The sequence below is a fragment of the Genypterus blacodes genome, unplaced genomic scaffold, assembly GCF_046128005.1.
Source record: "Genypterus blacodes isolate CSIRO-AG114 ecotype Tasmania unplaced genomic scaffold, CSIRO-AGI_Gbla_v1 ptg000062l_1, whole genome shotgun sequence".
In the NCBI taxonomy this organism is placed as follows: Eukaryota; Metazoa; Chordata; class Actinopteri; order Ophidiiformes; family Ophidiidae; genus Genypterus; species Genypterus blacodes.
This window is the reverse complement of record NW_027466874.1, coordinates 110,786-127,715: the sequence shown is the minus strand read 5'-3', so window position 1 is coordinate 127,715 and position 16,930 is coordinate 110,786. Positions and strand designations below refer to the sequence as shown.

General features: G+C 46.3%; 1 protein-coding gene across 4 annotated transcripts in view; it reads right to left on the bottom strand.

Annotated features, from left to right (window-relative positions):
* The window catches only part of frem1b (Fras1 related extracellular matrix 1b), a 32,111-nt gene extending 17,269 nt beyond the window's left edge, over positions 1-14,842 (bottom strand). For 3 of the 4 annotated variants that reach the window (XM_076154549.1, XM_076154552.1, XM_076154551.1), the window contains exons 1-16: positions 14,298-14,842; positions 10,983-11,363; positions 10,770-10,864; positions 10,390-10,649; positions 9,890-10,089; positions 7,777-8,100; positions 7,235-7,343; positions 6,998-7,129; positions 4,371-4,715; positions 3,842-3,984; positions 3,560-3,756; positions 3,174-3,264; positions 2,432-2,599; positions 2,133-2,341; positions 676-769; positions 80-332 (exon numbers count right to left, since the gene is read on the bottom strand). In XM_076154549.1, coding sequence (XP_076010664.1) covers positions 80-332; positions 676-769; positions 2,133-2,341; positions 2,432-2,599; positions 3,174-3,264; positions 3,560-3,756; positions 3,842-3,984; positions 4,371-4,715; positions 6,998-7,129; positions 7,235-7,343; positions 7,777-8,100; positions 9,890-10,089; positions 10,390-10,649; positions 10,770-10,864; positions 10,983-11,207 — 2,845 coding nt within the window. In that variant the 5' untranslated portion in view covers positions 11,208-11,363; positions 14,298-14,842. The remainder of the gene's footprint in view (positions 1-79; positions 333-675; positions 770-2,132; positions 2,342-2,431; positions 2,600-3,173; positions 3,265-3,559; positions 3,757-3,841; positions 3,985-4,370; positions 4,716-6,997; positions 7,130-7,234; positions 7,344-7,776; positions 8,101-9,889; positions 10,090-10,389; positions 10,650-10,769; positions 10,865-10,982; positions 11,364-14,297) is intronic. The other variant, XM_076154550.1, reaches the window with a different exon arrangement.
* Between the last annotated feature and the right edge of the window lie 2,088 nt (positions 14,843-16,930).

Below are 16,930 nucleotides of genomic sequence, written 5' to 3'. Positions count from 1 at the left end.
CTGAATAATAAACACCTGTAACTTTACTTCCATATGACATCAATGCCCCCACATATCCCATGATGTCTCTCTTTCTCACCAGTGTGGGCGTAGTAGATGTGACCCTGCAGCAAGTCCTGCTGGGAGAACTTGTCCACAGGAATCCCCGCCCTCTGCAGCTCTCCTCTGATTGGACTCCTGGCCAACATGTAGGTCAGTCTGGAGTCGTCGCTGTCCCGGTCAGTGGCCGACAGGTAGTCCACGGTCACCTGGACACGGCCCCCCTCCTCGCAACTCAGCTCCCCCCTCAGGCCGCCGCCCAGCTGGGGAGGCTCGTCATTCATTGGCAGAATCTGAGGTCAGTGGTTATGGTTACAACATGTCGCCCCATACCATGAAGCAGCTAGGAGAATGTTGTGCAGATATACATGCAGGGCGTCGTGTGGACAAATAATAGAAGAAGAACATAGATGTGACAAGGTCGTAGCCTCATTATAGCATAACAAATTTCTATTAGTGAATCCAGGAGATTAGTTAAGAAGAGGGCAGAACTGAGTGATAGAGTTCAGATGTGAATTATGACTTTTTGTCAAATTCCAAGCCTACAACTTTTGAGGCTAAACTGTGTCAGACATCACTTCCTGTCACAGGTAGTTGATTGAGTCTGTTTGGTTGTTTGGGTAACAGAACGCTCACCTGTATCGGTAGGATGACATTGACAGAGTTTAGGCCATCTGTCACTCTCAGACCAACAGTGTCCTCAATAGTCTCAGAGTCGTCATGGATGTACCTGAGACAGACAGAGAGTTAGAGACAGAGAGAAAAACATAGAGAAAGACACAGAGAGACGAGGTAGGGGTGAAGTCAAATCCTACACGATAGGCAAGAGTTATGACTCTCAGGCTTACTTTATGAGGAAAGGATTGATTTACATAAGAATAGACATTGATGCCAAGAACAGATGGATGAACATTTCTCGTAAAATCTAAACCTAAAATGTAAAGATTTTGCTCATATATAAGTTTTAGTAGAATTATGCCATAAAATGCATTTAACATCCAGGTCTATGTCACCTTGGATAAAAGCATTTTGCAATCAGTTATTGGCTCTTTCTTCCAAATGGTGCATGTTTTCAGTACACATGTCTAACCTGAGGCTGCAGTGCCAGTGAGGCCAAACACTGTTTCAGAACATTTGTCGGTTACAAAATCACAGGCATAATCTCTCCACACAGGGAGCAAACACCCACATTTAATGACCCATTTCCGAATCTGGGCCCTAAATGAACCTGTTTGCTCAGCCAGGGCCGGGATTTGGTTTATGTTTCTGTGGGTTCAGCAGCCAAATCACTGATACCGACGACAGAAATGCTGTAAACATGAAAGCCGCTCAAACTGGATCAAAGAATAAGTTTACATGTGAAACAGCTCTTGTGGGACATGTTTACATGACTTAAGTGTGTAATCATGTAACTGGGGGGCATCATCGTCTAATTAGTGTCAGCCTACTCTGATACTCAAACAGCTTTGGTGTTTGAGTCTGTAACAGTAAGTCATCCATCAAACCGTTAGCACAAGAACATGCTGTAGCAGCTGTTGGCTATCAGCCTGCATGGTCGCAGTTTGTTCCTCTCATGTAATCATTGTTTTTACATCCCATTGTTTTTACATTTTACATTCCAGTCACAGAAACAGTCACTGAAACAGAAACTGCTGTTCCCATAAAAAAAACAAGTGTAAGACATTTAACTAACAAACTCTTGGAACCACCCAAAAGACTATTAGTGTCACTTCAACATCCTGGTAAATGGCCAGAGCCTCACAACAACCTCCTACCAACATGCTAACAAAGTCCAGACAACCACCTAGCAACTACCCCAACAAGCCTCGCAAACATTCTGAGACACATTTCTTAAACCAGAAAATACCATTGTAAAGATTTCACCCCGACAACTACCTTAACACCTTACCAACCACCTAACGCTGACTGATTTTAGAAACCACAATGAACATGTTCATAACTAGTACCTAATAAAATAATAGAATAAAGTCCATCGTCATATGAAGGTGTATTGGTTCACAAGCCAAATCGAACCAACCTGAAGATCTCTGTTGCATTACAGTGAGATAATGCTCATGCTGGCACACACTCACCTGAGTCGGAGTCCTCTCAGGTCCTGCAAGGTGAATTTGTCGCCTTGTTGCAGTGTTAGGCCCTGCAGTTCCAGCCAGCCGTGCTGAGCCCCTGTCTGCACCTCCACCCTCAGCACCTCAGCTCTGCTGTCCCTGTCCCGAACCAGGAGGTGCTCCTCCGTCACAAAGGTTCCCCCTCCCTCCTCCACCCGCAGCAGGTTAGTGAAAGCCTGAACAGACAGAAAGAGAGAGATACAGGGATTCAAAATATGGATCTTAAATGTGGCAGTTGATGTTCTGTCTTGGCGGTTGGTGCAGACCTCTGGTGCCTGGTTGTCCACAGGGGTGATGGTGATGTTAAAGAGCAAGCCAGCGATGGTGCCTCCATGATGATCACTGACCGAGAAGACAAACTGGACAGAAAGTGGCTCTGGGCCAATATCCTCGACTGGGGGCATGAAGGCCACCTTCCTATGGTTCACTGCATGCTGGGAAAATAGAAGAGGAGGCAACTAAGCATATTCATAAGCAGAGTTCTGGGAAACTATATAGTTTTCTGTCTAAAAAACACATCATTGTAACTACCCCAGCAACATACACACCTTAGCAATCACCTACCAGCTGCTTCATACCACTTTAGGAACCACCCACAGCACACTCTTACAATCACCTTATAATATCCTACCAAAACCCTGATGACACATCAATCATCCAACTAATTACACCTAAGAAAAACCCTTCAGCAAGACACCACCGTGGCAGCAACACAGAAACCCAATCAATAACCAAGTGATCACCCAGAGGACAATCAGAGAGACATCTAACAACCACCTAACACATTAAGATCCACCCTGAACAGCCACCTAACAATACCTAACAAATGAGCAAACACAGTGCATGCTAGTATTCACTACAGCAAGACCCTACCAAACACCCATATGAGAAATGTGGATCAACAACCTTGTACAAACCCAGTGTGTGTGTGTGTGTGTGTGTGTGTGTGTGTGTGTGTGTGTGTGTGTGTGTATGTGTGTATGTGTGTACGCGTGCGTGTGTGTAAACCTGCGTGAAGGCCTTCAGCACTGCAACCATGGGGTCCTTCTTCATGGCATTGGTGGCATCTGTGTAAAACAAACGTCCTGCATCCATCATCCTGCAAATACAAAAGGAGGACGTGTGTCGCACAGTATAGAATGATAAACACTTAGATGGTTGTTGGTCATTGACTGTCATCACTTTTAGGCTGTTGGTAAATTTTTTCACCAAATTGTGCATTAGTGGGCACATTTAAAGCTGTACTGACCACATGTTTTGGCAGGTGAATAATCAAATTGTATTCTTGTGTTTACAATGGTTACTCAAAGCTTTAAAACTGTACTCAGGGTCAGACACTGTTTTTATCAAGAAATTGATTTGTGACTGTTTAAAAGCACGCCTCCTGCCCATACCCAGGATGCACTGGGCTGAAGCAGGGCTGAGTGATAACGTAGCTCAGGTCGGTGTCAGGATGCTCTCTGTCTGTGAAGTGGAGGTGAGCCTGCGTCAAATACACCACATCCGTCTCCTTCACCTCCAGAGAGCGAACGCTGCCAGGAACCTGCACCGGCAGCTGGTCCTTCACTGGGAAAACGTGGACCACCACTGTCTGGACATGGAATGAGGAGTGAGGAATGAGGAACTAAACTCACATGTGAGGAAACATGAGACTCCTAAATGTTCACGACACTCACATATGTGTGTGACAGGTTGGGTGGCTGCTGGCTGTCGGACAGCACAAGGTCGAAGGAGTCTTCAAAGACTTCCTCTCCTGAGTGCTGGTAGAAGATCTGACCCAGGATCAGGTCTCTCTGCAGGAAACTGTCAGCCGATGCCCCTGCACGGAGACAAAGCAGACGGCTAACATCATCCTTGGGTTTAGGTTGCTCTTTTTTTTAAATGACACTGCAGGTAACTTCGGCTTGATATTTCTGAGCATTTGTATGAAGACATTGTAACCAAATGTATGTCCCCCCCAAAAAAACTGCCTATGACAGAGGTTCTCACACTGTCTGAACCTAGTACCAAATCTGTACAAAAACCTCAGAGGTGGGACCGAATCAACCTCAAGTCACAAGTAAGTCTCAGTTTCAACTTAGAACATGGAAAAAGTATGACTTGATACCACCTCACCAACAAGCTGCCGTCTGGAACCACAGAGAAATGAAGGAAGGAATTAATGTAATGACATTATGGATGATTTTATGTTAGTCTCATCCTTACCTGCAGGGTGAGTGGAATCCTTCCTGACCAGCTGCCCCGCCCGGGGGGAGGAGGTGATCTGGTAGAGGATGTAGTCGTCGCTGGAGTCCAGGTCGGAGGCCAGCAGCATGTACTCCTCTAGCCGGACGGCCCCGCCTTCCTCCACCTCCACTGCCACGTTGCTGATGAGGAAGGGCGGTGAGTCATCCTTGGGAAGGATGTTGATGGGGAACTTGTGGCGGACACTGTGACGGCCGTCAGTGATTCGGAAGACGATGTGGTCGCGTGTGGTGTCGCTGTCGGAGTGATGGTAGACGACCACACCCTCCCTCAAGTCTCTAACCCGAAACATGAACGCCTTCCCTCCTGGAAAACAAACAAGTCACAAATAAACTACCGATTCTGTCAGGTTCATTCAAAAATAACAGATTTCAGAAAGTGAGCACAAAGTGGCTAATAAATGAATGATCATATTAATGAATGAATTATCATATATAAAATAAATCAATAGATTTCTTTCCCTGGTGCATGTTTACAGTGTAATTTACAAGTCATTAATGTGAAAAGGAATTCCAAGGACTGTTTGCCTTCAACTGTGAATTTCTCAAGGACCTGTATTGAATTTCTTTCTGAAAAATAAATTGAGGCACTAAAACAGTTATTCCACTTTTACAAACACTAAATAATAAAGTAATATTGTCACCGGAGGTGAGAAACTTCCCTGACACCTCCTGCTCTTCATTACTGAAATATAGAGTGGAAATATAGAGTCCATCTGCTGCTGGCTAGCCTCCCTCATGTGGTGCTAATGCTAACAGCAGAGCTCCATGTGACCACCGCACTGCTGGCCCACGTGTGCTGTTGTCAGTGAATGAAGCTCCACACTTTGATTCAATTACCAACACATCCAGCGTTTTTTTTCTTCCATTGTCACTTGGAAATAACAACTTTCTCCCAGCGCCTAAAGGCACTGCTGGCTCAGGTTTGTGCTGTGAACACCAACAGTGAGGTAAACATGGCGTCCGTCCCAGTGGTGAGCATGTTGCAGCCCGATTGCCAGAATGGGGGGGGGGGGCCTTCCTGCTCCGTGAGTGTGCCAGAGACAGAAGGGCAAGGTCAGCAGACAGATTGAGTGACGAACGGTCACGAGCCTGAACCTCATTAGCAACTTCACCAAGGGGAACCCAGATACCGGTCCAAGACAGGGAGACTACTTGGTAATTGGGCCCAAAGGTGGCGTTGGGCAACAGGCCCATAAAGACAAAAAGTGAACAACTTGGGATTGGAAAAGTGTGTGTGTGTGTGTGTGTGTGTGTGTGTGTGTGTGTGTGTGTGGGTGTGTGTGTAGGACAGGCAGCCATCCATTTGGCTGAAGGCGTTGGACAGAGCCTCCTGTGCAGCTCCGTCGTCACATCCAGGGTCAGTGGCAGCGGCGTCCTCGGAGACGCCGACAGGACTCAAACTCCACTAACAGGCTCCACCAGTCCCGACAAGCCCAGAACAGAGCCAAAGTGTTTTACACATGACAATGATGATAATGATGATGCTGTGTGCTTGAGCAGGTGCGGGGGTCCAGCGTGGTGGGTGGTGCATCGCTGGAGATGGAAAATGCTCTAATGGGACAGAAGTTACATCAGACTAACTTGCTGTGCTGTTCATCACTTAAGCCTGGAGGGAAGAACTCGACTTTTACTCTGTCTGCATATTTCTTGTTCCACTGAGCTCCTTCTGGCAGTCAGAAGCTCCTATAATACATAAGGAGAGCTGCAGTAAAAATTTCCATTTCAACTATAACACAGCAGGGAGTGAGTGGGATCTTAAACTTCTCTGGGTCTCTCAGTTAAGGAGTTAGGAGCCAAAATATTAAGCTCATAAAAGGCCTCATAGTGTCGCTGTCCATCCCATAAATTAAGCTCGTGTGCTAGATGAATCTGACCTCAGAGCAAACCAGCATCTCACTCTTCCTCTCTACCTTCATGTGGCTGAAACAGCCCTGTCCCCAGGACCTCGGGCCCTTGGGGCTCCAGCACTCCTGCCACCTCGTCCCCCCCACTTCCGAGCTGGTAGCATGAGAACCTGTTTGGGGACAGAGCATCTGCTCCCTGCGCATGGCAGCATGAAATGTCATAATTCCCTCCAATCTGCTGCGTCCTGTTCCCTGTTAGACACAAAGAGGCGTCTCCCCGAGCGCTGGGGTGGAAGAGACGGAGACAGCAGCGGCCTCGCTTGCTGCAGCCACGGCCCCTGGCAAAGCGGCCCCCGCCCCGTTTTACACTTGATTAGGGAACACATGCAGGGCCACGAGACATATGCTACCCCGGCCACATGGCGGTCCCTGACGGACGGGGAACACATGGAGGAAAAAGAGCGTAAAAGGCCAGACGACTTCCAGTGGGAAGTCCCAGGGTGACGTGAGTGTCGGAATACCAGCACAGGATGAAAGGATGGAAGAGCCTGAAAACTGCATCCAGCTTCAGTCTGTGGATTCTTCTCTTAACACTCAAAAATAACAGAAACACAGATTTTCATGGATTTCATGGATGGATCAATGTTCTTTAGGATTGACTACACACCTGCTGAGTGAACAGCAAATATGGACCAAAACTTACAAACAAGATAAAAATGGCTGGTAACCTTTGACCCCTCACCTCTGACACTGAGGCGCCCGTGCAGAGGTCCGTCCACAGCCACTAGGTAGACGGCGTTGATGTTGTCGTTATCGACTATCTGCAGCTCCTCCCACGTGATTGGGCGGGACTGACCCTCCAGCAGGTCCAAGCCTGCAGGTTTAAAATGGATGGAACGGCACTTTAAAGATTACATCATGTTGCCTTGGTGTAATATTCTTTTCAATAGTGGGAAATGACATACGTGTGGTCACATACCCATGTTCCAAGAGACTCTGGGTGCGTTTGTTTCAGCTGTCCTGATGGAGATGTGGACCAGAATGGGTGGGCTGCTCATATAGGAACCATCTATAGCCTGGAACTCCACCTTGGAGAGGACAAATCAACCAGGTCTAGAACGCGCAGAACAGAACCTTTGGACCATATTCAGAATTTCAATATGCAAACAGGAGGCAGAAGTCATACAGACTTATCATCGCACAAGCTGCAGGCTGATGTGCGTAGGCATCGAGAATAGGTTAGCAATCCATGAAAACCTACAGAGGTCTCAGGGTCAGAAGTCATAGGAAGACACGTACTGACTTAACTTAACATAACTAAATACAAAGTTCATGTAGAGCCTTAAGAGGCCTAAACACGTGCTCTATTGATAGTGTTCTGTGATAACCGACCTGTCAAGTGAACACCAGATACAGTCTGAATTCTACAATTCTGGGGTATCACTTTAAATTTATGACGCGAGTCATGGATTATTGATTAAATAGCTTATTAAAAACCTTTTTAGCTCAGAGCTGCAGTACCTCATAGTTCCTGCGATGTGACTGACTGCTGTTGGGGGGCTGGTAGGCCACCTTCATCTCGTGCAGGTCCAGCCAGGTGAACGACTGGCTTGGTTTGGTGTGGTCGTCCAAGTGCGTGATGTAGCCTTCAGCAGGTGGGACAGTCACGTTGAAGACCAGCCTCTCCTGAGGCGTCTCGTGGTCTTTGGCGTCCAGGGCAGCAGTGGTGAGAGGGGTGAGGATGAATTGGTCCACCTCCAGGATGAAGGAGGCCATGAACGCGGCCTGAGGTGGTTGATTCTGCATGGCCCCATGGATCAGAACCGGCAACCACACCGCCTCCGACTGAGTGTGGAAGAGGAGAGACAGGGAGGGGAGGAGACAGAGTTTCAGACAACCATGCAGGAGCCTGATCTAAAATAGAAACCATCAGCCAAATCAGTACAAATTTTGTCGCTGTATCCAGTAAAGTCACCAGAGGGCAGTGCAGTACACTTACAGAGCAACAAAACTCCAGGATGGACAGAGAACGTGTTTGTGCCGCTGCATAAAACAGCAGCACCACAAGGAAGAATCATCTCACAGCGTTGGACACGCCTCTAAGCAACTTTACAAGGATATAACCAATTGTTTCCATCCATTGTATCCACTTTTCTGAGTTCAGCAGGACAATGGACATGGAAGCTCGAAGTGGAATGTTTTGATTTAAAACCACAACATTTTTCCTCCTACAGAGACAGATCAACTCTTGTGTCGTGCTGTTGCTTTACATGTAGTAAAGCTGTAACTTCTTTACTTGTTGAATGCAAGAAAATCTCCTCTTGATTCCACATGAAACTCAACACTCTGCTTCTGGAAACATCCGTCACCCCAACTAGGACAACAAACAGAGACTCATCTTCTACATTTCCACTAAATCGCCACAGTTTGAGGGTTTATATATGAGGGTTTTCTAATATTTGAGTGTTTCCATTTCTCATTTTGCAGTTCTTTGCCAGTTCCTTAGAAGTTTATTTGGTTGCTTTCACTTCCACAGGGATATATGCCAGAACAGCTTTCCAATTCCTTTTTTTCTTTTCCTAATTAGCAAAAATCTGCATCTGTTTTGGGACATATGTCATTTTAACACAACATGCAGCATTCAAAAGGCAACACGCACACAGCCACAACTTCTGCTGTTATATCTGGTGTTTGCAGAGGAAGCAAGACTCCAGGATCCAATCAGATGTGTCAAACATGGCAGGGACCTTTTTTTGGGAAGATGCGCTACCGATGTGATAACAAGGAGACACGATCTAATTTTAACATTTGGGATTTTTGGATGGAAAATGACAATGAGAACACTGCAGAAATCCTGCTCTGCATCCTTCCACGTGTGCAGAGCTGAGAAAAGTGTGAATCCTGCGTAGAAGTGGGATGGCCTGACTTTGCTGCCTGCCAAGCCCACTCAACATCTCATCATCGAGACATTAATCTTCCCTAGAAATGTTCCACATCCAAATTCAACCTCTTCCCTTTCGCTTACGTCTGTACGAGTGGGTACAACTTATAAATATCAGAAAGAAACTTCTTTCATACATTATTATCTTCTCTATCCAAGTGTTTTCTCTTCAAAACACAGATGAAAAACTGTTTATGAAGTAAATGTTTGGAGTTCAAGTTTCTTGCTAATCAGACTTGGCAGAGCGCAGAGCAAATATCAAGCAATAACACAACATTTCCTTAGCACACTAATTTATTTGTTATCTGTAAGGAAGCACAAAGCTGTTTAAGCCAGTGTGGGACCTTGATTGAACAGAAACATGATGTGCTGATCAATATATTCCGAATTCCTGCCATTGCTTAAGTATCAAAATTCCAGCTATAAATATGTGTGCCTATCTTTATCTTTTGTTTTTTCTCATGATATCTTGGGGAAAATATAAAAATACACAGCTTCAATAAGATCCAGCCACTGGTGTAGCAGTAATTTGTGTTTTTTTATTACTGCAATTGCTACTCCCATTTGTCTGTAGAGCCTGGATCACATTACAAGTTTTAATATACTGCATATTGAACACACCACCAAATATGTACCACTTCATTCACAGTGTAGTTATTGGAGGGCAAACAAGATTAAAAATGTATCCTGTACCTCCAGCATGGCCCTGGTAGCCTGCTCCCTCAGCTCCACTCTAATGGGGATGTAGTCGATCTCTGGTGATGGCGGACTGAGGTGCTGGTACCTCAGGCCAGAGTTCAGGAAGTCCTGGCAGCTTGTTTTCAGGAAGCGAACCTCCTTGGTGTCGTGGACACAAGGTTTGTTCCCTGGGCAAAGAGGCGCCGTCTCTCTGCCTGAGGGACGACAACACAGGACAACAGCAGAGGATTTGTTTTGTTTGTTGTTGTTTGTTTGTGGATTGTGGAAAACGATTTGGAATTTCATGAAATAAGCCCTGCACAGGACACAGATAGGAACGTGGAGACATTGTGTGTGCAGGAGGTGGTGTATAATACATTTGCAGACTGAACATAATACAAAAAGACTTCATATTCATTCCATCCTGATGACTCCTGATGACATGAGAATCAGTCAGAAGGTAAAAATCAGCTGGCCCTGATTGATGACCTGATGGTCTGGAGCTGCAGACCTACCCTTCCTCTGGCTGGACTCCTCCTCTCTGACCAGCTGGCCCAGAGAGGGGCTGCCGGTGTCGGTGGTCATCAGTCTGACCGTGCAGGCCTGATCTGGTCGGGTTCGGATGTTCAGCACGGTGCTGTCGATGGCGTTGGACAAACCGTAGAACTGAGGGACCACCAGAGGGACACTGCCCAGCTGCACCACGCTGGACCTGGACTCCACCACTCGCACCAGCAGGACCACAGTCTCCATCAGCGTGTCTGAGGATGTGAACCTCCACACAGACACCAAACAGTATGTTAGAGGAGAAACGTAGGCCCATGTTCAGCTTGTCTTATGTTGTTGCTTGCTTCTCAAGATTCTCTCTCAAGAAGTTTCCATGAGTTTCCCTGACCTGTAGACTCGCAGCATCACTGTGTCTTCATCCAGCAGAGGACAGCCATTATGGACATATTTCACCTCATCCTCTAGGAAGCTGCAGTCAAACACCTGCAAAACCACACAAAAAGATGACATGCATTTCCTCACCCTGATCCTCCATGCGTCTTGTTTGTCCCACATATGTAAGAGCAGCTGCCCCTCCCGCCACCCCCCTTCCGCCACCCACCTGTGGCGTCAGCTTCCCGGCTCTCTGACTGATGGGCTCGTTCAGTACCACCTCAACCTTACAGTCTGCGGTTGGATCCATGCTGATCTTCAGCTCTTTCTCTGTGATGAACACTGAGCGACCCCTGGTGACCTCCACGCCTGAGTTCACCACAACCAGACTCCCTCCACAGGGTGCCAGCCACGTCATCAACACCAACAACAATGCCACGCTGTTGGAGGCCATGTTGGGTCAGCGAGGCTTGGTTCCAGTGGTTTGTTGGAGAAACAGAATCCCTCACAGTTGATGTTGGATTACTTTTGCCTTGCAGTGCCTGCAGTGATTTGTAGTTTTCCCATTCAGGCTGAGTTCTTCCACATCATTGTTTACCCCCACCACAACCTGCAGAATAGAGAAGAGATTCAACTTTGCTGAATTTCACACCACTGAAAACGCAAAAAGAGCAACTGAACTGAAGTGAAAGACAATTCAATAGCTAAACTACTTGTCCAGTTGAGTAGACCACCATCCAAACCTCAATGCAGTCAAAGCTCTAAACCCTCTTAATCCTGGCCGTCCTTACCACTCAAATGTTTCACTCTGACCCAGAGTCAACACAGCTCCAAATCCTCTCCAGTGCTCCTTTGTCCCCCTGAAAACCTTGGAGTGTCTGCATCCAAACTGCTCAAATATATAAATCCAAAGTCCTTTTTACAGATTTCACCCTCTTGTAAAAAAGTCTGGTAATGCCTAAATCCACAGAGAGCCCTGCAGTCTCACCAGCTCTCTGCCAGGAAAACGCTTTCACCCTTCATTTCACTTCAAACTAAGCCTCACTGCAGGAAACAAGGGTTAATCTGCGTGACCCCATGGAGGTGCTGGAAGTGGCCTGGGACGGGGCAGTGGGGTGAGGGGGCGTCAGGATCAAAGCCAGGCAACAACTGGGGCCGGCGTGTCACTTCCTATCAGACGAGGAGTGCTTCATTCATTCATCAGTCCGCAGAGTGAAATGTCACTTCACAGCGCTGTGTGAACGTGCGTGAAGGGAATTGAACTACACACTAACATGCTGCTAAGGATATGACGCGTGTGCTGATTTCCTGGGGTGTCTACAAATCTAAAATTCTCAATCCTTACTTAAAAAATATTCTAATAATTATTTCAAATATTCCAAAAGTCCACATGGATATGAAACAAACCCGTGCAGAGGCACTGTGTGCTCTGCTGCCCCTCGCCTGTACTGCTGTCTCTAAAGCAGGGGTAGGGAACCTTTTTCCCATCGCGGGCCATTTTGATTTTGCCATCATCCCTCAGAGGCCATATGTACATAAGTATTGAACAGCTGCGATTGAACATGTCACGTACGGGGGTTACGCTTCACAATTTGAGCTGCGATCTGACGGTTTGACAAGGCGGATTCTGATCACAGTATAATTATTTATATGCCGTCATAGAAAGAGCCATAATTGCCTCGCGGGCCGGATGAAATGGTTTAAAGTGTGCAGCAGCCCATCATTGTCAATTGCTCTTCAGTTGAATTGCAGCTGTGCAGATTTACATCATCACATGAGCAAGAACCCAGCAAAACTGAACCAATGTGCTGTAGTAAATACTCATAGTTCTGAACTATTACAATGATTTATACAGCTACAAAGTAGCTTACGAATATAAGTGTACTTTGCTCACCCTGCTGCCTGCACTGCTGTTGCCCTGACCAGCACATTGAGACCAGAAAGACAAATGTGTATCATCAAGCGATAGACTTGAGGCAGGTGATGAGTGTGAATCAAAATGTTCAGATCATCAGACGTTAAGGTCACTTATGCTCACTGTTCTATTATTGGTTGTAACATAACGTAACGCTCACAGCTTTCCCTTGAAATCAGCCTCATACAACCAGGGACCAGCTAGCAGGCTAGCATTGTGTCGCCGTGAGAGCAGAATCAACATCGACACGGAGGCACTGTTCTGTGTGTGTTGTTTGTCCATCTCTCCCCACAGCCCGTGTGTCCGTCCCTGCCGGCTGCTTGCTGTGAGTATGGACAGGACAGAATCCAAACAGCAGAGAAATCTGGAAAACAATGACTGGAAGCGATTCTGCTACGTTTCTCCTGAAACATGTTGCTGTTTGGGGATGATCCCACCTGAGCTTTGACTGCACGCAGGCCAGGAATGGTGGCACAGTGTCCACAGGGACGCCAACACAGTGTCCACAGGGAAGCTGACACACTGTTCACGGGGACACCGGCGCATTGTCCACTCAAACCCCCAACACAAACTAAACACCACAGAAACCGCACTGTTTCAACTACGACTATTGCTGTGGCTACTACTGTTACTACTACTTCTAGAACTGTTACTTCTTAGCCTACTGCTATTGGTTCTACTGCTGCTGTTGCTGCTCCTAATGCTACTGCTGCTATTAGAACTTCCTGCTAAAAAACTGCTGAGTCGTTACTCTAAGTGCATCTAGTCTTTTTTATTGAAGAACTTTTATTGAAGACGTTATCAGACCCCAGTGAGCATGTGGTTATAAATGTTAGCTTGATAGCACACTTGACTCTTGACATTAGCTAACACGCACAGTGAGCTTTGCTAGTTTGCTGTTGTGAGATTTATTTTCGCCCATTTCAAATACCTTTTGCCTGAGGTCATGTTCTTAGTGCTCCTCATCATGTCATGATACACATCTTCCTTCAAATTCAAAATATTTTGACTTGAATCTTTTTTTCTCCATTTTTTTCAGCAGGGGCCCGAAAACATTGTTGTACTTGACAAAAGTAGTGCAAAAACATAAATTCTCTAAATACATAAATACTACGACTAAAGTAATTAGACTTACAGTACTTAAGTAGTTGAGCACTTTTCTTTTGTTGATATCAGTCCAGCCCAGCTCTGACATTAAACATGCATGGGACACGCTTGTCTCATCATACATGATGTTTGCATGTGGGTACAGATGTGAAGCAGCTGTGTGTTGTGCAACAGGTAGGAGCCCGAGCTGCTTAACACACTGCGACACAAAGCAGAGTTTCTACTGAGCTCCACCTCAGTCACACCCGCCCACCCGCCTGTAAAACAGAGCGGCTGCACGTTGATACATGTGTGTGTTCATGACTGTGCGAGGTGGAATCAAAAGACAGAGGTGAATACAAAAACGCAAACCTGTACGTCGGTTATATTCAAGGCCATGACAACGATTGAGTTACACACACCAACCGGTTAAGTTTGTGTGTGTGTGTTAAGGTGTGTGTAAGTGTGTAAGTGTATAGGTGTGTAAGTGTCTAAGTGTGTATGTGAACAGTAAGTATGTGTGTGAAGTTGGTTGGCACCTACCTCCAGTTGTTGAAGCTCTTCTGTTCGTCTACGTCTTCTTCACCATCTGCACACGCTCAGAGGCAGAGGAATGCTGTCATACACACACAGAAACACGCACACACACACTTCACACAAACACACACTCACACCCCCCACATCCAAAGCTCACCGTCTCTCCAAGACGTCTGGCATCACACAACAGAGAAAGACAGAGAGAGAGAGAGAGAGAGAGAGAGAGAGAGAGAGAGAGAGAGAGAGAGAGAGAGAGAGAGAGAGAGAGAGAGAGAGCAGCTTAACCTCAAAAGACAGGAAATGTGTATTGAAGTATTCCGGCAGTTTTATTTTTAAAGCCCCCCTGTCTCTGTCTCTCACTCTCTGACTGTCTGTATGTCTCTCTCTATCTCAATCTCTCTGTCTTTCTCTCCCTCCCTCTCTCTCTCTCTCCCTCCCTCTCTGTCTGTCTCTCTCTCTCTGTCTCCGTCTTTCTCTCTGTCTGTCTGTCTGTCTGTCTGTCTGTCTGTCTGTCTGTCTGTCTGTCTGTCTGTCTGTCTGTCTCATTCTGTCTGTCTCACAGCCTCTCTCTCTCTTTATCTCTCTCCATCTCTCTCTCTGTCCCCCCCCCCCCCCCCAGCCCCCTTTTCTCTCTGTCTCTCTCTCTGTCACTCTCTCTGACTCTCTCTGTATGTCTCTCTGCCCCCTTTCCCTCCCTCTAATGTATTCAGCTAGTGCAGAGAGGTCAAAGTGAACGTGAAACGTTCTCTGGCCATATTTGTCCTTCCTGCAGTCATGTCTCTGCAGCTCTTAGGTCACACTGGCTGGGAAAGTGAAAGTGTGAGCTGTTATTCCTTTTTAAGGGCCACACATGATCCCTCACCTAGACCCAAAGTCTGTGCCATCTTGCCTTTGATACAATTGATCGTGTTGAAATGAATACAAAGGCTTTCGTACCTGCGTGAACACACAACCACACACACTCACGCACGCACGCGCACACACACAATAGATTGCAATGGCATGCTTCTTCCCCCACTGAGCTTCTGTTTACAAATGAGTGCAAGGACTACAGCAAAGCTGCACTCCTGACCTCACACACACACGCAGGCACGCACACACATACACATACACACACACGCACACGCACACACACACACACACACACACACACACACACACACACACACACACACACACACACACACACTCACACACACAGTGGATGGCTTCAGCAGGTGTTGTGTGCTGTAGAAATGGATTTAATGGGACAAGAGATGAACTGGGACGCTTGACATTTCCAGCTCAGTGTGCAGCGTAGTGACTCATCTCTCCTGATCCTTCAGATTATCTCACAGTTTACGACTAAACCTCAAGTTCTTGAAATTTCGTTATTCCAGAAGCCCTATGATACTGAAACATGTTTGACTTTTCTACTGACCTTTTTAGAAAATATCTCCTGATGTCAAACTGTTATTGTTATTTCTTGTGCATTCAGAGAACTATTTTTCCCCCTCCTGCCACCTACTGGTGTGGAAGGAGAAACGTGACCCCAGCCTGACATTGCCAGTCAGGCTGAAGTGAGAACCAGGTAATTCCGTCTTTTATCCTGCATTTGGATCTGAGAGTGAAAGGGGGAAGTGGAAGTACTTTCCAGCAACAGGCACACACATGTCTGACCTCCATGATGTGTGATTGTGAATCCAGATTCATTGGAGCAGCAGAGAGAGAAACAGAGTTCTGAGTCTTGCTTCCTGAGTGTTTTTCCTGTGTTTTCACTCCGTCTCCACAGAGTCTGAGTGATAAAACACATGTCCAGAGGAGCCGCAGCTCTGCTGGTGGAGGTGGGATCACTGGGAAAACCATCCGGGAGGCAGGAAACGGACCCAAACTGAACGGCTGGGACTTTGTTTCCTGTCATTTATCCGTCTCTCTTTTTGTCTCGGTTTTCATATCAATTAGAAACATTCTAACTTAAATGATTGTGTAATGTTCATACTAAAGTAAATGAGAGACACCAGCTGTCTCTCTCTCTCTCTCTCTCTCTCTCTCTCTCTTCCCCCCCAGGTCAGGAGTGAGAACAGGCGTGTTCTTGCCTCAGTCCAGTTGAAGCTCTGATCTGAGCTGGAATCTCTGTTTGTTGTTCTAATTAGGGCAGCGACTCTTCATCTGTGTAATCACCCAAATCCCCCTCAAGATCTCTGATCCACCATACAATCTATCTGCTTCATGTCACTAAATGCCTGAAACCATTTTTAATGGATGCAAACAAACCTTTACATAAATGTATCAAAACTCAGTGAGCACGTACTTAAATAATCCTTTACTTACCTGCTGAAACCCTTTAATTAAAGAGCAAACTGAGGAACATTGGCAAAGTCGAAGGCTTTCCTTTGATCTGCTTCAGTTTAAAGATTCAATCTGTACTTTAATGGATGACAGTCACTAATTTCATATAATCATGATCTGCAGAGGAGAAGATTCATTTTGTTGTTGCTGTTACCTCAACACACAGCGTTTTGTAGGTCATTTCGGTTTGTGAGAATCTGTTTTGCGCACATGAGCTAGTTAGTGTTGTTGAGAGAGACAGGGTGTCAGGCTGGATGGAGCGTCTCTCCTTGCTGATTATATCTGACCGCTACTCTTTGCATGGTTCTCAC